Source organism: Indicator indicator, chromosome 8 (assembly GCF_027791375.1).
Source record: "Indicator indicator isolate 239-I01 chromosome 8, UM_Iind_1.1, whole genome shotgun sequence".
NCBI classification, from domain to species: Eukaryota; Metazoa; Chordata; class Aves; order Piciformes; family Indicatoridae; genus Indicator; species Indicator indicator.
Genome location: NC_072017.1, coordinates 16,374,407 through 16,397,035, shown reverse-complemented (window position 1 = coordinate 16,397,035; position 22,629 = coordinate 16,374,407). Strand labels below are relative to the sequence as shown.

At 39.0% G+C, this 22,629-nt stretch overlaps 1 protein-coding gene across 1 annotated transcript in view; it reads right to left on the bottom strand.

Moving 5' to 3' along the window:
* VEGFC (vascular endothelial growth factor C) overlaps positions 1-8,083 on the bottom strand; it is a 70,409-nt gene extending 62,326 nt beyond the window's left edge. The window contains 6 exon segments of the mRNA XM_054383316.1: positions 6,968-7,136; positions 7,138-7,188; positions 7,190-7,250; positions 7,253-7,297; positions 7,300-7,575; positions 7,669-8,083. Coding sequence (XP_054239291.1) covers positions 6,968-7,136; positions 7,138-7,188; positions 7,190-7,250; positions 7,253-7,297; positions 7,300-7,575; positions 7,669-8,083 — 1,017 coding nt within the window.
* Between the last annotated feature and the right edge of the window lie 14,546 nt (positions 8,084-22,629).

Here is a 22,629-nt window from a genome sequence, read left to right as displayed (position 1 = left end):
CTGTTTAATGGTGTAAAGGACACCGCTCTGCATGACAGGCAATTCCTGAATTTGCTTATTTCACAGTGCTGCCATAAGCAAAAAGTAGTTAACACAGGGGCTGCCACACCTGTGACACTAGAGAGTAATGCGTGTGGCTCCTGCTCCCCAGCATCCTTCTGGTGTCTTCCAAAATCATGCAATTCTTCACCAGTATTTTAGCTGGAAGAACTAAAATGGGATAAATAGTCTATTCAGTGAGGAACAACAGGATGTGAAACACCTTCAACAATTTTTAAGCTGCATCCTAGAGGTCAAGCTATTTGAGAACTGTCACCAAGTTGTGAAGCCATTATATGAATAGTATGGGGCACTACAGGCTTCAAGCTTTCACAGTACCAGAAAATTAATGCCATTAACTTCTCCATTGAAGTTAACCATAAATAATACATAAATATTAAGCCATCAGAAAAATTTCCCATGACAGATAAACACAAAACATGAAAAACAAGTTGGCAAATTCATATATAATAGCAATGCAACAAAAAACTTCCCATTGCTTCCCTAAGGTATTTATGTTTTAAATTAAAATTCTTCTGCAATTTATGCAGTCATTAGTGCTTTTGAAGCAGATAGATATATAACATGGAGGGGAACCTGGCATTACGTATCACTCAGGTTAGAAGCAAGGTGGAATTTGGGGGGGGGGGGGGAAGGTATTGAATTTTTATAATAATCATCGTAGTATCATCATAGCACTAGACAAAATGCAGCACTTTACCAAACAAAACTCTTAAGCAGCAACTTCAACTTTGAAAGAGCTTGCATCTTTCAAATAGCAACCTCACTTGGTATTTCTTACATTATATTCTACAAACACATGTAGCACATTTTTTACATTAAACAGGGATACTAAACTTGATAGGATACCAGTCTGACTTCAGATGGATTCCCTTTATACCAAGCATTTTGTTTTAATGAATCACTGACCACATTCAAAAAAGCAGCAGCTGAACATGAGGTTCAAGACAGACTTTCTATTCTGGTTGCAGTGTATCAATATGAGCGAGGATTATTACCATTACACTCCACTACAACAGCCTGAAGAACAAGTCCTGCTTTGTTTTTACTAAAATAAGCCGACAGGAACCCTTCAAGAGCATGCAAGATTTTAAACACAAATCGAACCTAAGTGAGCGTAAAAATAACATTTTTTGATGGGATGTTTCTGCACACCTCCAGACACTGCAGTTAAAGTGATCCCCAAAGCTTTTCTAGAACCTTTAGAAGTGCAGTTATTTGTCAGCAGCAATCCTGTAAAGTCCCTCAGAGGCACACAAGTGTGCTTACACAAGACACCCAGGAATGCACATACCTACACTGAGAAATAGAAAAGCCAGGAGCTCTTAGTGCTTAGTACTCCACTCTAGTCATACAAAAGGCTAGGCCAAGGTTTCATAATTATATCTGTTGCTTAGTCTTCGCAATAGGTCCTATTATATTACTTATGTTTATCCCTTTGTATATGATATAAATCATGCCTCTAAAAAAAACAGACAGTATCTTTCTGCATGTGCATGTTCATCTGAAAAAAGACAGTGGTTACACACATTAAAAGGAAAGCTGCAGTAGACAAAACAACATTCTCCCTACTCACTCAGTTTAGTATTCTTTGCGTACTGGCTGTGTGGTTTATGGTTGTTTGCAGAACCTAGCCTCATCTCTTACCAGTGAACGTAACACCACGACATAGAGTACAGCACACGCAGAAACTCGGAGGCAACTATAAAATTTGATGAGTCTGAGATTACACTACCAAGTGACAAGAGGAAATCTTAGAAATTAACACACCGTACACAAAACTCAACACAGTACTCAAGGTGTGTCTTCTCCATTCTGAGCAGAGTGGGATAATCACTTCCTTGGTCCTTGTGGTCACACTATCCCTGATGCAGGGCAGAATGCCATTGGGCTTCTTGGCCATCTGGTTTATATTCAGACAGTTGTCAAACAGCAACCCCAGATCCCTTTCTGCCAGGCAACTTTACAGCTACTCTTCCCCAAGCCTGCAGAACTGCATGGGGTTGCTGTGATCCAAGTGCAGGACCTGGCACTTGGCAATGTTGAAACTCATACAGCTGGCCCTGGCTCATCAATCCAGCCTGTCTAGGTTCCTCTGTAGAGCCTTCCTGTCCTTAAGCTGATCAACACTCCCTCCCATCTTAATGTAATCTGCAGACTTACTGAGGGTGCACTCAATCCCCTTGTCCTGATTAGTAAAGATGTTAAAGAGAACTAGCCCCAGTACTGAACACTGGTGACCAGCCACCAACTGCATTTACCTCCGTTCACCTCTCTGGGCTTGGCCATCCTACCAATGTTTTATCCAGCAAAGCATCTACACACCTAAGCCGTGAGCAGACAGTTTTTCCAGCAGAATGCTACTGGAAACAATGTCAAGGCTCTGCTAAAGTCCAGGTAAAAAACATCCAAAGCCTCATCCACTAAGCAGATCACATTGTCACAGGAGATCAAGTTCATCAAGCAGAACCTGCCCTTCTTGAACCCATGCTGATGGGGCCTGATCACCTGGTTGTCCTGCAAGCATTCAAGATCTGCTCCATGACTTCCCCTAAACTGACAAGTCTGTAGTTCCCCGGATCCTCCTGGCCTTTCTTGTAGATGGGCATCACATATGCCAATCTCCAGTCATCTGTGACCTCTCCAGTTAGCCAGGACTGCAAGTAAATGATCCTAAGGGTTTGACTATGCAACAAATTTAAGGTGTAGCTATGGCAAACCCTTCTAGCTGGGTGACTTCTTTTCAGTAAGTGACACCATACTACTGTTACCATAATAACCAGCATCTGCAACTGCTACCTTATTATCATTAGGTAACTTATTAGCAGTCCAAGCACATGCTACTATCACACCTTCATTTCAATAACTTAAGTAGTCAATTCATGCCCAAAACGCCAGTGTAGTCTCTCCAGTTCATTTTGAAACTTTCAGCAAATAATAATTATTTCATTTATATTATAGATTCATAGAATCATTTAACTTGAAAATGACATTGAAGTTCTTTGAATCAAACCATTACTGCCAAATCCACTATTAAACCACGCCACAAACACCACACCTACACATCTTGTAAACACCTCCAGATATGGTGACTCAACCACTTCCTTGGGCAGCCTGTTCCAGCGCTTGACAACCCTTTCCATGATCAAAATTTTCCTACTATCCAATCAAAAACTCCTCTGGCGCAACTTGATGCCATTTCTGCTTGTCCTGTCCCTTGTTATTTGGAAGAGAATACCAATACTTTTCTTGCTACACCCCACTTCCAGGTAGTTGTAGTTATAAGGTCTCACCTCAGCTTCCTTTTCTCCAGTTTCCTCAGCCACTCCTTGTAAGACTTGTGCTCTAGACCCCTCACCAGTTTCATTACCCTACTCTGGACATGCTCCAATACCTCAATGTCTTTCTTGTAGTGAGGGTCCAAAGCTGAACACAGCATTTGAGGTGAGGCTTCACCAGCACTGATCACAGGAGTACAATCACTTCCCTAATCCTGCTGGTGGCACTATTTCTAACAAAAAGTTGTCACTGGTTTTCTTAGCCACCTGGATACACTGACCGTTCATATTCAGACGGCTGTCAAACAAAGCTCCCCCACAAATGCCTTTTTCTGCTGGGCAGCTTTCCAGCCACTCTTCCCCGAGCCTGTAGCTCTGCAAGGGACTGTTGTGATCCCAGTGCAGAACCCAGCATTTGGCCCTGTTGAATCTTATACAACTGGCCTTGGCCCATCGATTCAGCCTGTCCAGGTCCCTCTGCAGAGCCTTCCCATCCTCAAGCAGAGTAACGCTCCCTCCCAGCTTAGGGTCGTCTGCAAACTTAGGAGGCCAGACTTGAGTCCCTCATCCAGATCACTGCTAAAGGTATTAAAGCACTTGTCCCTCCCGGGAAGACAACCTAAAGGACAAGAGTCAGAGCCTACATGCACTATAGGAGTTATTAAAATATTCATATATTATGAGAAGGTAAAGTTTCAAATCATCAACGTCACCCAACTGCTCACCCTCTCCTAGCTGCAGATGCCCCAAGCATCCCTGCTGGGTGGCAGACTCCTGCCAAAGTGCGGCAACCCCAGGAACAGGAAGGTAGATTTCCCCAATCTCACCTTAAGCAGAGAGATAACTGAGGTAACAAGGTTGCCTTCTGCAGTGGGCCACCCAGAGAGAGGGAGCTCGGAGTACATTACATCATGCCCTGCGGAGAAGAGGAAGGATGCAGCTTCGAGAGAGGTAATCTACAGGCAGAAATTGTTCCCATCTCTCCCGGCAGACAGTTCAACTGAGAAGTATTAATCTGGGCTCTGTAAACTTGTTAAATGATGAACTTTACCCCTACACTGGAGAAAAAAAAAAAAAAAAAGAAGAAAGAGGGAAGCAGTGTTGCACAAGCTTATCAGTGCCCACTTGCTGTAGAACATGCCCTTGCAAGATCTGTGTACAAAAAAACGACTGCTATTTATATCTGTAGTGCTTCCAAGTTGCTGCAAATCACTAGGACAAGATTAACGCGTAACACTTACCTGCATAGAAACACAAGGTCCTTATAAAAACACAATGTCCTTATCTTCTGCCCAGCTTTTCCTCCTGTGCTGGAGGACCCTCAATTTGATCTATACTTTTAAAAATGTTTCCAAAGCTGAAGTTTGTAAAATAGGAATAAAGAGAAATAAATCTACTGTCTAAAGAGGTGACCCAAAAGGCTGTATGACCCGCATTTAGGCATCAGTTTAATATGCAGCAGCATGGTATATGGATGGAAAGTTAAGGCAGACTGAAGTGAACACACACTTTTCATTGAAGTTAAGAAAGTTCAAGACTTTTTACTGACAATGTAATCATTTTCCTTGAAACAATTACTTGCAGTTTACTTATTTAATCTTTTCATAATTACTTCATTTATTTCAACATCCTCTCATCACAGGAACAAACATACACAGTACTCATTCACTCAAACAGTTCCAGCAAAAACAACGAACTCACAACTAAAGACTTCCAACATGACTAAGTCTGCTTGCACCCAGAGTAACTCTCTCTCTCTGCTACTTATCAGTAATGAGGCACGAAACCTTTTTTTCTCTTAATGTAATCGCTTAACACATGCTATCCCACTCACTTCACCTTTTTTCCTTTGGTTTGCTATGAGTTCCCCTTTTTCCAGAGACACTTGCACTTCTACATAACACGCTACCGTGGCAGTTTCTGAGGACTCTGAAGTTTCTTCAAGGAACAGCATGACTGTCCATGGGAACATATAGCATCACTTAGTAGAATATCTTCGCTATCAGCTGTTCTACCTCATCAGTTTAAGTGTACAAAATAAGCATCACGTTCCAGTTTGGATTCTTTTCACCTTTTCAGTATAAGCTCTTCTGAGGCTTTACAACTCAAACACCAATTTCACCCAGTAAGTACAGTCATAGGCTGGAAAGAGTTGAGGTTATTTTTACCGTTCACTAAGTTCTGCATTTCTTTTACAAACAATCTAAATGATAACAGTGACCAGCTGAATTAATTCTGTGTTCCTATTTTTAAATACCTATGTTTGAAAAGTACCTGATAAACATTCAAGCAATATGATCACTGACAGCATATTAGGAATCATAACACTGCAATGCAAGCATTCAGCTGTCATTAAAACTTAAAGACATACTACAGTAAACATGAGTTAAAAAGCATGAATTCTGTGAATAACACATGGTCTATGACAACTTGAGTATCTGAATTAAATGTAGCTAATGAATACTATCAAAACTGGACTTCCCATGTAGTTAAGCATAAAATCTCCCAAACTTCTCTTCCGTAAAGCAAATAGCATATTAAAAAACCCTAATCCAAACGCCTTCCTCCTTGCCCCGTACTGAAATGAGTAATGAATGAGTTGGGTCATGACTGCTTTCAGTAAGTATGCCAGAAATCTTCAAAACAATGTAAGGAAGGTAAGAGTTGTTACAAGCTCAGACATCAGAGATCCTCCTAATAACGCCACATGTTTATACAACCACATACTATGCATCACTTTCATGCATCAGCATAACGGGAACTCCAAGACCACAAGTGACAAAAGATATTGAATTCTGTGTTATGAAACCTCCTATGCAACCCAAAATTAAGGCAGCGTAATAATTATTTGTGACTGGAATCTGAGGCTCAACCTTCGCCGTGCGTCTGGGCAGCATGAAAACGTTCAGATTCGAGTGTCACCTTACAGCTCCAATCGACTCTTGTCATGCAGCAGCAAGTCATCCAAAATGTCAGTAACTCCAAGAGACTTTTCAACAAATGGAAAGTCTCGGGTTTTGTTCTCATAGCCCTCCCCTCCCACCCCCATTCTTCCCCCCTACCCCCCCTCCCGACTCTCCCACCGCTTCGTTCCTGCGCACAGCTGCTTCTCCGAGCGTTCCTCAGCCCCCTCTTCCCTGCTCCGCTTGCCCCAGTCCCTGCAGGACCCCACAGTTTCGTCCATTCCGAGGCAGCCCTAGAGACACCGCGACCGGTCGGCAGGAAGCGCCCCAACTGCCAGCTCTAGGGCAAGCTGAAGCCCGCGGTTCGCTGCTCTGTCCGGGCTCCGCTGCAAACGGAGGGGCCGCGGAGGGGACCGCTCCCCGTCGGGCAACCCCAGCACCGAGGCAGAGCCCCGGGGCTGCCTCGGCCCATCAGGTGTTGTGAGCTTCTCTGTACATACAGCTGTTCCCCATGCAACCTTTCTACCAGCAACTTTCAAAGCCCAGGCAAGTTTTTCTTCTCCTTAAATAAATCCTTCCCCCACGTTTAAAGAAAGCCCCAAATTAAGTTAAAAGCTACTCCCGAATGTTTTCCTCAGTGTGATTTCCAAGCGGTCTGTTCAAACGGACTCAGAGCCACATGCTCAGAGGAGTAAGCTGGCATTTACCGAGGGGGCATGGGCTTACCTTTGCCTCCCCCGCGTCGGGCTCCTCCTCGTAGTACCCCTGGCCGGACTCGTAGGCGGCGGCGGCCGGCTGCCGGGGTCCCAGGAGCACGGCGCCGGCAGCGAGGCAGCAACCCAGGGAGAGCACCTCCAGCAAGTGCATGGTGCAAAGATGGCAGAGCGCGCGCGGAGCGGGGCCGCCTGAGGAATGCAGGCGAAATTATGAGGCGCCTTGTCTTCCTTTCCCCCTCTTCTTTCGCTGTCCTTTCCCCCCTCCCTCCCCTCGCAATATCCAAGGCAGTAAATCCGTGGGATGGAGAAGACGGGGTAGCAGCAGCTCCTAGACGCCTGCAGGGGAGCTCCCAACTTTACCAGCCGCTTTGCAAATTCCCACCGAAGTTATCCGGAGTTTGCCAGGTAAAAAACCCACCAGGAAACCGGACATCCGAGGCTGCGCTCACTCGGGAGCAAGGGAGGTGGAAAGCACAGAGAGGAGGAGGAGGAGGAGGGAAAGGCAGGAGGGAGGAAGAGAGAGGCAGAGCGGGAGCGAGCAGCTGTCCAGTCGCACCCGGGGAGTTCCCTTCGCCCTCCCGCGCGGGCCGGGCCGGGCCGAGGGGCTCCGCTCCGCTCCTCTCCCCGCGGAGGTCTCTCCGGACGCCTGTCAGCGGCAGCGCGGCCGGGGGGTGCGCGGCGCTGGCCGCGCATGGCGAAAGCGCCCTCTGCCTGCGCCTCTGTGCGGCGAGAGGGCCCGGCGGCAGTCTTCCTCCTCCTTCTCTTCCTCCTGCTGCTGCTGCTGCCGCCGCGGCGCCGCCTGCCGCTGGCGCTGCGCTGGCGGCCCGTAGAGCGGATCGTCCTGCACGGCGCGCGAAAGGCCGCCCGGGGCGCGGCGCGGCTCCGCCGGGAAGGGGTGGCGAGCAGGCCCCAGCCCCTCCCCGCACCCCGGAGGGGCACAGGCGGGTCCGCAGCGCTGGGCTTGTCCCGCCCCGGGTCTCAGTCCCGAGAGTAAAGCAAAGTGGCCGGCTTGTTTCACTGGGCTCCGAAACAAGCGGATGAAGTTTGGTAAAAACACCCAGAAATCATGCAACAAAAATTCTGCTAATCCTAATCCGTTACTTGTTGAGCAAGGTTGGCACTTCATAGTGTTTGGTTTGTTTGTTTGTTTGTTGGGTTTGGGCTTTTTTTTTTCTTTTTTTTTTTTTTTGTCAGCAAACGATTTTGCCGTGTTAGAAACCAAGTAAACCAGAGCACCATGTTTACTGGTAAATCTTCCTATCAATGACATCTCAAAGCCATTTTTGAACAGGAGTTACATCCCATTCAGAGCCGTAAATAAAGCAGAGTGTAGACGCTGTGTTCCCGTCACACTATGATTAAAAAAGTCAAGCAGTAAAACAAACCAGATTGGACATTGCTAACAAAGTAATAACACACTACAGCTTGCTCAAATCACAGATATGCAAAAGGAAAATTTTGTGTTCCCTTTACTAGTATTTTTGCTTGATGTGAACAACATTTTTGAACCTCATGCAAATACTTAGAAAGCTTTTCAGATTGTTCTGCATCACTTTTATACTTCTTTTGGTTACAAGACAGTACGGGAATGAGCTGTGAGGCCAGATCCCTGGCTGCCTTGGCTAGATGCTGGCAGTGTGCTCATGTTACAGTGCTCTTATTCCTTGGGAGTCCCACTATGTAACTATTCAGGGAATGACATTCTAGGTGTTATGAGTAAAGGTGCCTCTAGCAAGCCTTTAGGTACCTCCTGTTCATTTTATTAGTTATTCTTTTCAAAATAATATTTCAGCTTGCTGGTACACAAATTATTTTAATGCTAGGAAGTAATGAAGAATGAAATCCAAAATTTTAAAAGAGCTGCATTTAAAAAGTTTTTATAGTTACTAGAAAGTTATTAAAGCACTATTTTTTTAATTGTTAAAGATTATAACAGCAATGAAGCAAAGACAGTGGTAGAAGTTAAGCAAAACAGCTATGAATATATAAAAGAGTGCATATGAATTAAGGTGGCTATTATTCTTCTGTGGACTCTTACAGCACTGAAGATGAAAGCATAGGATTAAAGCCTAAAGAGAGCATAGTTCAGGATGCAAAACCCATCTAAACAGAAATACAGCATTACTGGTTTGAGCTTAAACATATTAAAATTTCCTGGTAACATCACAGACTGGCGTAGGAAGCAAGTTCTTTTGCAGAACATTAATAAAACCTGCCTGACAAATCATACACAGGTATTGTTTCAATAATTGAGTGCCATGCAAGGAGTGCCTCCCCTTAACTACATCACAAAACGGTGGAACATACCACTCCTACTGTGGTATCACAGTATCAACTGGCTTCATTATTTATTTCCCGTTTCCCAACACTTTCATCTGTCCCTTTCCACGCACCCCACCACCACACCCCAATTCATAGAACATCCATCATGGGATCAAAGGCTTTTATGCAAGAGAGTATTTCCATCAGCTGCTGCTCTGTAGAGCAAGTTAAAAATGTCATAATTGAAAGCTAGTAAACATAGCCATTGTGCCTCAATTTCATCCATACTGTTTTTACAATGTAGTAGTTGAAATCTCTGATACTTTGTATTTTCTGTTTACAAATAACAGTTCCATTGGCTCTGGGAATCTCTGAGACTTTTCTCAATTCAGGCTGTATTTATTTCTATCCCATAAAAGATATTTAATTTAAAGGTTTACTGATTTAAAAATCTTTTCTCTTTTCCCTGCCATGTAAAGATTAATGTTCCTCCTCACACCTTTGAATTAAGCAGAAGCCTACAGGACAATTAAAGTTCTACATGGCACCTTTATAAACACAAATGACTACAGAGGTATCCCTAATAATCTAGTAATACAAGTCTAGGTCTTGCCCTGCTATGTTTCAATGGCAATGATAGCTACTATTGACAAACAAAGGATTTTTTTTTATCAGATGCAAGATTCCTTGAAATGAATTATCTTGACATTGTTCTAAAATTCAATTAAAAAAAAAATCTAGACCCCATTTTGTTGTTCAAGTTGGTGTAATATACATGTCAAGCACATTGCTCTCCTGTGTCTAGACATACCTGGTATAGTCTCTTCCGATGCATTCTGCTTCCAAAACATGAATATGTTTCAATACTTGTTTCCTCTCTCCGATCATTAGCAGTGTGAAAAGTGAAAGAGGAATGACTATAATAAAAATGAGCTGAGTCTGGGGAACAGAAAGGCATCAATAGCAGCAAGAAAAATCAGTATCGTCATTCTAATATGGCAGATAGCATGGTTTGCTTTTGTTTCAACACTCATAGTCCTTTTCGAGAGTTTTAGTGGAAGTTAATGTAAATCTCAAAGGTAGGAAGCATTGTTCACCGAGAGCAGTAACTCAAAAGACTCGGAGTGCCATTCTGGAGTAATTAAAAAAGCTGAAGGCTCTGTAATAAGCTCTTGTCTCTAGCTCCTCTACAGATTGGACTCCCCTATATTCCCTCTGATGCTTAAAAATACAGGGGGAAAAATTGGATATTGATCAATGTCTTAAACATCAAAGTCCAATGTACATACTGTAGATGAGCCTGATATATACAGGAAAAAAAGAAAAGGTGGAGGAATTTCAGATTCAGTGCCAAACTACTGGAACAGCTGCTCACTAATGCATTTTCTGCCAACTGAATCTTTCAATCTCAAGTTTTATTACACATTTCTTTCAGAACAAGTATAGTGCAAGTGGAGTTCCGTTTATAGTCCACTTCAATCCTCAAACCATCTTCTGTCTATAAGATGTATACGACTTAGTAGAAACTTTAGGAGAACTGCAGTTTTACTGATTTTGTGCATAACGGCCTTCCTTGAAAGCAGATTTTTTAATGCGTGTGGCTTTTCTTTTTCTGTTTTTTTTTGGTGGGGGGAGTTTGGGGGAGGGGGGTTGTGGAGTTTTTGTTGTTGTTTTTGTATGTTTTGGGGTTTGTTTTGTTTTGTTTTTTGTTTTCTATGAGCCCCCATTTGGCATTTCCCTAAATAATCCCAGAAAAGGATCTAAGCATGTTGGCTTGAAGATCATCAAAAGCAGATGTAATCTTTTCCTCGACTTTAATCAAGCATCCTCATCATAAAACTTAACCCATGGGAAGCTGTTCTACACCAAATCCCCAGCTAGTGATCTTGAAAAGTAGCTTTATGCATTCATTTCCCCTAAAAATATTGCCAGGATGGGTAACTTTAATCCAATGAAAAAGACATCACTTCTGCAAAACAATTTTCTGCAATGCTTGACCTATTAACCTGCACTTTATTATCTATAAATTTCTCCTTCATTTAGTATAAACGTTGGTCTCTCTTGAAAATTAACAAGACAAGATTTCTTTTACACTGTCTGATAATCAGGGATTACAGGATTACTGGGATTTCTTTGTTCTCAGTGATTATCTTTTCTAACCTGTTAAAATCAAGACTATTGGTTTCTAGCATTAGAAGTTCTCTATGCCACAGATTGGACAGCTGCAATGGCACAAACCCCTTGCAACTCTTTTTTATGTAGTAAGGGGTTACTAAATGAAAAAATGGATAGCATAAGGCAGCTTCTCAGAAAAAAATGTTTGAATTATCCAAAACAAATTACATATTTCTAAAGCTGCCCTAAATTTAGAATGGAAGAAGTCCTAGTATACATTTTATTCATCTGTCTTACAATAGAATCTTTCTCTTTACCATAGCTTTTCTTCCCTCTTGGAAAGTAAGGTCTCATACAAGAACAGGTATGTAGAGAAGGATGATTTAACACCCTGTAAACCGATTTTTCTTTCTCTCTCCATGTAGTAATGTTCACTGTTACAACCTCTGACTATAAACAAAAAGTGACTGATTGTAAATATGCCACCTCTTAACTGAAAGTTGTGCATAATCTAAACTGTGTATAACAAAAGCCATGTCACTATATAAACAAATTTAGATTCAACAAAGCATATTAGGACTGAACAGCACATGACCACTACATTTCCAAACACTTACCATGTTACATACCTTTCTACAGTAGTCTTCCAAGTGACAATCTATGAGAGAAAGAATGCATTCAGAGTCTTTCTTTCCTAATGACATTTATAAAATTTTGGAATTTAACAGGACAAAATGATCCTAAGTCAAATCAATAGACATTTCTATGTAATTGCTAAAACAATGGCAGAAATAATTATTTCTATAAAGAGATCCAAGTTTCCACTAACTTTTTTCCTGCATACCTTTTCTTCCCTCATACATATATTTTCTACTGCGTTCTGCTATGTACAGTTTTCCTCTGTGCTTCAAACTTTGTTCAGTATTTTGTCTGTTCTGAAAATTAAGAATGTACTAAATCCTTCAAATGCAAATTGCTGAGGTATAAGAACCTCAAAAACATTGCCAAACAGTATTGACACAAATTCATTTCCAAGCCTAGAATAATGTATTACAGTTACTGATTATGATCTTCATTTTTCTTTATTATTTAATAGGATTTCCTTACCAAAGTAAATTGTTTTCTGCTATGTAAAATAGCCCTTTAAACATTTGAACACTTAATCATCTTGCTTTAAGCTAGGTAAAATCAGGTTTTGCAATATTTCTGTACAGTTTTTTCTTTTCTAAATTTCTGCTGGGCCTTACGACTGTGATTGTAATAATTTTTACTTCTAGGGGTTCTCTGCAAGATGATTCTCAACACTGAAAAAGGGAGCTTCAGAACTGACCTTCATTGTGTAGAACAAATGAGAACAGAACAAAATACCCCAACCCATTTTTCTGCGTGTACGTTCATTCCTGTGTGGTATTTGCCTATAAGGCAGATTCATGTTCATCTTGCAATCAGATGTAACTCCTACATACTTTTTGAGGATTTTCTATCCAGCCAGGTGTTCCCTTCCCTTTCCTGTAGATTTGACTCTTCCAACTTAAGTGGCGCACTCATCATTGAAACGGTGTCCACTATCTCCTGCTTTTTTCTAGCTGTTTCTTGACTTTTTTGAAACCATTTCCAATTTCAAGCCTGTCTGTGCTGTCCTGGCTGACTAGGTCTTGTCTGTACATGTAACAGAGTAAAGCTGTATGCTGGAATTTGTTGTCATGAGAAGCTGGAGGCAGACAACTGTAAGGTTTAAAAATGGATCAGAAAATTTAATGGCGATCAGAACCACAAAAAAAAAAAAAAAGGGTGAGTGTAGAGAAGTGGAACATTGCATTTGCATACATAATTCAGTGAATGCAAGTGCTGGAGAAGTGTGAGGGAAATGGACTGCAGAAGCAGACAGTCCTGCATGTTCTCCTTAAATAGCACGTTCAATTGAAACTGTTGGAGATAGAATACTAGATAGACAGTCTAGACAGAAGGTCTGTCTGAGCCAGTAGGACATTTCTTATAATTTGAGGGAAACTGAAGCAATTTCTCACTGATACAGGTCCAAACCACAAAGTAAATTTGTTCTTGTCATTTAGTCTCACATTCAGACCATGTATACGTAGTCATAACAAAAATACTTATTTTTACACATCATTATTACCCCATAAATTGGTCCAATGGATAGGTTTGGAAGGAATTACATGGAAAATCCAATCTGTAAAATATTCTTTACAATCTACAGTGAAATAAATACATATTTATATTGCCATCAACATTAAAACTAGATTTAATAATTCTGTCTTAAAAAGAAAAAAACAAATCCCATATATCTGCTTTTTGGATACATATCACGGAAAAACAAACAATAAAGCAGCAGACTTATTTATTAAAAAATCAAAACCAATCACCAAAAAAACAACAAATAAATAAGACAAAATATAACAAGAAACCTACATGCCAAGTTTTGGTCAGGAAGTTTCCATTACTAATAGTTTGGATTGGCACCATGCTTAACTACGTAACTAAGAAAGTTTTGTTCCCTGCTAAACAATTGCTTAATTAAAAAAAATAGAAAAAAATATTAAAGAACAAAGGTGTATTGATATGCAGATTGCATCAAGGGCCACAAGCAATTCCTTCCTTCATCATCACCTGGCCAGGAAATTTCATTTTCCTAAGCACCCAACACTGGGTGGCACAGATCCTGGTTTCCTGTGATATAGTGAAATCCATGCTAATCCCCCCCTTATCCTTAATGAATTTATGTAATAAAAGACATTCTTAGACCAGTTCTTCACTGTTTCTTCCTTTCAGCACAACCTGTTAATCTCTCTCCTTTGGCCAGTCTCTTGCCTTTCAACAGTTCAGGCTAGACTAGGCAGCTGATGCACGCAACATGGAACCAGATCATCACAGGGCAAAGTAGCATTCAGCACATCCGTCATCCTTCTGGTTGCCTTTCTCTTTGTCACTTGAATTTAAGCAGCCACAACTGACCTAAAAAAAAGCAGGTAGCATGTTGGGCTTAATCTATTTTTTAAATTCCTATCCCATCGCAAACCTACAGCTATACTCCACAGGGACACTTCAACTAATCTGTGCCAGCATAAAACTCTTAAGTGCAAAGGGTAGAGCCACAGACCATTTTCAGCAGCAGGTTCCAGCTGTGGAACTCAACCTAATCTTCTCTATTGATAATGAATATAAGCCTAAGTGTATTCAAAACTAAAAACAAACCCAGCTTCTCAGTAAGACTCCCTGCAGTGATGGCATCTTCCCAGGGTAACCAGCCCAGATCTGGAAAGAGGAGGAGGAGAAGGCAGAGACACAAGTAAAGACAGTGTTTAAAACCAAAACACAAAGCAACAAAGAACAACAAACCCCACACATAGCTAAAATGTATAAATGTTATATTTTGAAAAATAGATTTTTCCAAAATACTGATTATTGTATTAAAATAATTTTCAGAGATGAACAGACATCACCTTAGCTTACCCTTTCTAAAAAATTTCAAGTAGTCAAACAGGCAGCTTTGTCATCACTGTTTCTTAAAGCCAGATTTTGGGTTTCATCCCTAGTAACTCCAGCAGGTTAGTCAGAATTGTTTTCTAGTCTCTTAGTCTAACTATAGGGCCACTCAGGAGGAAAGTCCTGGTCACGCCTTTTACGATGTGACCAGTGAGGAACAACCCCTACTGAGGAAAGGCTGTGGGGTAGGGGAATAGCTGTGGAGGTGCAGAGGAGGTTGGACTGCCTGAGAATCTAGTGAAATTCAGTTAACCCAAACTACATGGCACTGCTGCTGCCAGCTAGAAAGACAGGCACAAGAAAGGTGACACAAGTCATAGTATAGTTTTAAAAGCTTTTTAACACTTATGAGGGATTGCATATAGCAGATACCTGCACTATATATTTTTTGCTCTTGGGTTACTCCTAGTAAGTCTCTAATATCTTATAATGAAAATAGATACTTACTGGTAGACCTTTGGAGTTCTAGTGTTCTAGGTGGTAAAACTACATAAAAATTAGAAAGTTCAAAGGGATACTTGTTTTTACGCTTCTGAAATGAGTGTTATATTCCCCTGATAGGCTAATGTTTATAGTCCACAGTTTTGACCTGAAATCTTCAAAATAGCCAGAGGGAATTAGGAAGAATTATTAACCATATCTTTTTACTTTTTAATAGGTTTCTTTCAAATCTACTCTGATTTTTATAAGTAAATTTTCCTTTCTATGCTCTTATTCAAATATGTCAATAATCTATCAAAAAAAGATAAGATTCTTTTTCACTTTTAAAATAAAAGATAGATGCATTCATGTAGTGATATTAATATCCATAGAAGGCCTTCAAAAATTATTTGGGTTTTATAACTATAGGGGGAACGTGTGTTCCCTTTTTTTTTACAAACAGAACTTCAAAGTCTAGACATTGCAGTACAGTAGTTTCAAGGGAGTTTCTGCATATTTATTGTGTGACCTATAGTTTAGTTAAACTGTATAGCAGATGCCTTGTTAAGTTATAATGCTGAGCCCCAGTAAGAATAAAACAACTTTTTGAGTTCAATCTACTCTCAGTCAAGGTCAAAAAGAGCCAGGACTAAACTCAGTGAATTTTCAAAAGCTTACCCTAAATATACAATATCAAAGTTCATAATTAAGAAGGCTCATTTCATCAGCCAGCTTCATGTTTGCATAGCAGTGGGAGTAATTATAACACTACTCATTCTTTCAGGTTGACTTGAACACTTGACCTTACAAACAAACTCCTTTTTTCCCCCTCTTAAGATGCAAAGCCAAACCATTTGATTTTAACAAAACAAAGCTGTCAGTTTGACATTTCAAAGCACATTTAACTGCTTGCTTTCATTAAAAAGATAGTTTATCTTTAAAATAGAAGTTTATAGACTATATCTACTCATTTTTACCATGCAAAGATTTAAAAGAAAAAAAAAAGTTTCTGCTGTTTTGACCTTTTCCTCAGTTCATCAGCTGAACTATATTTATTCCAGTCTCCACAATACACAGAAATCCCCAAATTCATGCCACTGCCAGGATGCCTCAAGGGCACCATTGCCTTGATATTTCTCTTACATCATGCCAGCATTCATTGATTCACACAGGGCCAAGGAATGTGAAATCCAAAGTGAGAATTGCAATTGTTCTCAGCAGTAGTCATGTGTGGGCAGATATTCAGCAAAACTAACCTCACCCAGAAAGAGTAAAACACATGGAAGAATATTCTTCCTCCTTTTTGTTATCTCAGAGTTGAGGTTCTAGTCGAAAGCCAAATTACAGTCAAGGAAGAGTGATAGGCCCCTTCCAAAGGGGAGCTCATTCTTTATTTCTGTAGCACATACTTTAGAATGTGCACTAAAATACGTGTTTTTCTTTGTTGGTAATAGTGAGAGGTTATAAGCTAATTCTGAGTTCTCTAAATTTACACAGGAGAAGTCTCATGCTGATAATTTACAATGGAAAATATGTCCCTGCGAGCCACAGTGCCATAAGGATATATCCAAGAAATATAGAAGGACAGGGGCTAGGAATTTAAGTGAGGCAAGTAATTAACCCATGAGATTAGTCTTCAGTCTGGCAACTTAACTATCAAAATGGAGCAAAAGGTAAAAGAGGCATACTGGATAAGGAGGTTTTGATTCTTTACTGACTGACCTCATGCTTTTATTTTAGATTTTTGTTCTGCTCATTGTTTTTCAGCTCTGTTGAACAAAAATCGAAAGGTATGACAGATCTCAATTTTTAAACACATCAGTAGGTTTTACTGGAGAATTTTCAAATTATTCAGTTAAAAAAAAGAATCACATTGCAACTGTCTGAAAGTCTATAAAGTTATAAAGCAAAGCTTACTTAATTTTAGAACACAGTTAATGGATTTACATAAAATCCACTGGTAGTTGTTATTTCAGTTTTGCATTAAAAAAAAAAATAATACTTACAAATTGTATTTGAAACAGCTTGTGGTAACAGCTGTATTTGCTAATTCCAAGAAAGTCAGGAACTAATTCTGAGCATTTTGCATAGTCAGTCACTATAAAGACTGTTATTAACAGCAGTAAAAGAAAGACATGATTTTTTTTTTTAGTTGGAAAATATTACTCTTCATTGTGGAGAGGTTTTCCTCTCCATATAACACAGTCAAAACCTAATTTATCTAGATAAAAATTCCATCAAGAGAGCAAAATTACACTGACTGTCAAACATACTATATACTGGAGTCCTTTTCCACCTTTTCCCATCCTTTTCCATCATCTGTAGTACACTTTGATTTCTTTAGCTAGTATGAATAGTTTGCAGTCACTTTAACTGTATGATTTCATTAGTAGCAGTATGATATTCACACTCTACTAGCAACCATGATACACTTAATCAGAAATTAAAATTATTGCTGCCCTTTTTCTGAATTATCCGTAGTTAGAGCTCATGTAGTCAGAGACAATATCCATACAGAGGTCCACCAAGTCATGCTCAGAAGGGATATTCAAGTTTATTTTTTTTCTCTCTCTGTATCTAGAGTAATCTTCCTTTTCTCCAAATTTTCCATTTTCTGATGTTACCTTACTTCAATCTGTTTCACAGATAAATACACATTCAAAAGCAACCTCTCAAACTCAGTGAGCTCAGCTACACAGAGAGAGAAGAAACAGAAGAACACGGAGACAGTATGTAGGTTTTTTGTTATGATCTGGCCATTCAGTATGGGCAGTTCTTTCTTTGGCTTACTACTGAGGAAGTTCTGAAGAATTGTTCATGAAAGAGGAGGCAGATCCTAGGGCTATCAAGTTTATTTTATAGAGCTGGGATTTTATGCATTCTTTCTGTACATCAAGCTGGCAGTTGGAGAGGACAGTCCTTTCTGAGAAAGCAAGAAACAAGGAGCATTATACCCACAGTTATGAAGTATTCTAAGCTGGAAATACAGATAATTGAGAAAAAGTGCAAAAACCCCTCATCCTTTGACTAAAACCCAGCTCTGATCACCACTGATCCTGGTCCAACACCGATTGTATTTCCAGATCAGCTTTTTGAAGTCTCAGAATTTTACAAACTAGCAGAGAAACAGAGTTTTCTTACTCACATAGTGCTATGGTAGTCTTTATATTCTGCATATATTATGGGATGTTTTTTTCAACAAAGCAGGTATGAAAACTCCCCACAAGCTGACACCTTCCTTCTGTTGGAGCTAAGCTGGTGGTTACAATTTAAACAGCGTTGCTCTTCCTTTATATATCTCACATATGAATGAAATGAATGGAAACAAGACAATCCTGTTCCACCTATTTTTTCATTTATAGCTAAATATCAATTATTTCATATCAGCTGTCTGATTTTCAGAAGTATCAAGTTTTATGAGAGCCACTAAGTTTAGTCTCTTTCACTGCAACCCTTGGTTTCTCTAACACATGTGACTCATCTTAGAAAATTCTGTCCAATATCTCTATACACATTCTCATTGCAAACAGTGAAAGTCTAACTGTGGACAAGGAGATTTCATACTTATCCATGCCAACTTTCTCGTACAATAAATGCAAATAGCTCAAATTAGAACCAGAGTGAAAAAGAGAGTGCCAACTTCCACACGTTAGATCTATTCTTTGGAGGCAGTGCACTTTTAATCTCTACTTAGAATGAAGATTGTCTCTTACACAATTATGAACAGGTAATAACTCCACTGATTTTTTTTTCTCCTGAATTTATCTTGTCTGCCACATAATAAATTTCACAGCTGTGGTATTTTTTTTTAAATGAGACTACATATGTGGCCTTCATCATTATATAATTAAGTAAGAAGTAGTATATAACTAGCCTCCTTTTTGCATTAACTACAGAGGCTTATTCTTGATTTTTATTAAAACAAGAAAGAAATGTTATTTATATTCTTTGCCACCTACTTGAGGTAGTAATTCTAGGAAGTTGCAAAGACTATAATTACATTAAAGCATTCATTACATATTCTTACTTCAAAGAAGGAAAAAAATTGCGTGAAGTAACATATCCTATTAATCACAGAGATTTGAATCCATCTAATATTCTTTATAATTTTGGCTTGAAATCTATTATAATGTCAAATACTATTAGTGACGCCTTAGCTACTCAATGGAGGCAACACAAGTTCTTGCATGAGAATTGACTCAAGAGAGTCATAAGACAATAAAAGGTTAGCAGGGCCCATGGCCTCTGCTCTCCAATTCAGTAACATGAAGAAAAAGCAAATTCACTAGGAGCTGTCAACTCCGAAACATCTCAGTTCAATATAATTTCACCAAAGATCAAATGGAAAAAGATAATCTTGTTTTCTAGACACTTAAATCCCATTTTCCCAGGCAGATTTACCCCCTGGTTTGTCCAAATGTGTCTTAAACAGAATATCTTATTCTGAAATGTCTTTTTTTTCTTTTTTTTTCCTAATACAAACAGGCACAATAGCACTGAATACATCAGTGTCACAGTTATGGTTTCTAAAGATTAGTCAGAAGGCTGCAAGACATCTATGGAAATTTGTTAATACTCTTACAGTACATTTATACGTTATGAAAATATTTATTAGTATATCAGGAATTTTCAGCTTGTTATCCTCCCATACTTGTAATTATCCTGCATTGGTAGAAAGCAATGCAAATGCTTATTAGATCTGCTGGGGCCTCTAAGCTCTTTTTACTTTTGTTCAAATAAGATTGACAGGAGTGCAGTGTTATTAGTATTTATTGAGTGTTTTGTACATCAAAGACATCCTGCTGCTCAGTTATGTTACCAGAATAGATAAAATGACTAAAACACTTAGCAAAATGTTGCTTAAGACAGGTCACCTCAGAAAAACTACAGATATTGGATTTAAATAGGTATTTTCCTCTTTTGGCATCTGATATTAACTCTGAAAGTATTTTTTTTGTTCTACCCTAAGGATTTGCTTTCTCCATTTCCATGATTTTGGCCATTAACCATCAGTAAGATATTATTTTCCATTCAAAGACTCAAGTATTGTACTTAGCAGAAAATTTTTCATTTACGAATCTGACTCAAATGACAGCGTTATAAAAAGTTTCACTTTGGAGATAATTTAGAGTCTTGCACTCATTATTTGCTTAAGGAAAAAAAGAATAAAAAAAAAAAGGGAAAAAAAGAGCATCTGATATTCCAATTTGTAGTGAAACCAGAAGTTTACTAAACACAAGTAACAATTTTCCATTATCCTCAATGAGAAAGTTTCACCTGTAGTGTTTTGCTTTTTAGGCTGAACAGTACATGATTTAGAAATCTATAGATGCTTTGGATTTCAGTGCCCTGGTCTTGGCAAAATTTGTACCAACATAGCTCTAGTATTTTGTGTTGCAAAACTCTGATTCTCTATCAAGTTCAGTCCTGTATTGAAAGCAATGGAAGTGCTCCTTTTCCAACTTGGCATACTCTGCAACATATCTTTCTATTTCTTCATGTTATAGGAATGAAAATGCAATTTAAGGACAAGATGAGGCTTACAGTAAGTTGATTCTGTCGTTACAAAAATGCATTCTTGTCCACTTTAAAATTACTACTTATTTTAAATAGAAGACAGTAAGCCAAGAATCTAAGCAGGTAACACTATTTTAACACACATCTCCCATAAAAGTACATCTTGTAAACTGTGGTGACTTACAGGTGTGTGCTCTCAGAAAAGGAGGACAAGATTTAACTGGTTGTTTTCCCTCTGTTGAAACAGGACGGGTTTTTTATTACATCTCCTCCCCCCCCCACCTCCATCCATAACTGATGGAGCAGGAAAACAAACTCATATACAATTATATACCTCTGGAAATATGTATACCTAGTTCTGAAAACAAAATAACCCTCCACAATAACCAACAAAATATTCCTTCTCCTCCAAATAAAATATTAGCATAATGTTTTGTTTTAGCTTGCAGCACTGAACAAAAGGAACAGCAATAGCAAATACAATGTAACAGGGAAAACTGGTTATAAACCCAGGATTTGTCTCTCCAGATATGTCTCTCTCTCTAGCATTTACTAGACCAAAGTTGTTGTGGGGTTTTTTTGTTTGTTTGTTGTTATTTTTTTTCCCTTTTAAAAGAAATATAATAATTTCTTTTTGAAACTAATACAATCACAAGTTTCTAAAGGTGATTTAGCAGGGCTTGCAAAGCCATAGGACTTTATCAGAAACGGGGAATCCATACCAGACTCCATAAAATCTCAAACAATACAGCTGCAAATGACTAACAGAACACTGCAACAAGTCACTACAGAGCATGAACCAAATCCACATATTACCAAGTTTCGTTTCTTTGGTATCATGTAAAATGTAATTATCCAAAACATCAGTTCATGTAAAACTGAGTCCTATCTTTCAGGCTCATGTGAAACCATAACTCCATTTCTATCACTAGGCAGGTACAGTTACATGATAAAGCACATAGTAAGTACAAATCAAGAAAGATAAGAGTCTATTATTTTCAGGGGTAGTGGACAGCATATCATGTTAGCACACAAACTTAAGTTCCAGGGATTGGTAATACTGACTGTACATTTAGTGGTAAAATTTGCATATTAACTCATTAATGACATTGCTTGGACCTCACAGAGGAAAAATGTGAAGTCCATAATTTAGTGGTGTCAAGAAAATGTAGTAATATGTGAGAATTCTTTTTGTGCTGATTTTAAAATTAAATTCTGTATAACTTGGATATGGAACAAAAACTTTCTGACTACAAAATAGAAAAAATGTCATGAAGAAACAAAATCAGTCAGAATAAATTAAGATAACAAATAAAATTTATCCGAGTTAATAGAAAAGCAATAAAACTCCAAACCCAAGCAGTTGATAGATGAAAAGCTCTATGCTCATTTAAGATGTCTTCCTCATTCAAAGAAAAAAAAAAGGCAACTGTCTGAATTGCTACAGCATTTTAACTTGAATTACTAAAGAATTAGAACTAATTAAGCATGAAAGCAAGAGACAATAATAACACTAGTAATAACTAAAGCAGCAGGTATCACATCAATTATTTTGCTTGTATGTAACACACTATGAGTTTGGGTTTTTTTTGAGTGAATATTAAATATATTGTTGTCCAAACAAGGTAACTATGAAAACTATGTAGGATGTCAATGAAGAAAACCAGAAAGGACCTGAAAGAAATAAACAGTCATTGCCTACCATTTTAATAGCCACCAGGATACACAATAGCTTCCCAAAGAAAGAGGTTGATTTTTTGGCAACAATAACCTGTTTGAACCAGAAGCAATTGAGAAACAATAAACATCAAACCCTTAAGATGTCTCTTCAAAACAATGTTTCATTTTCAGAGA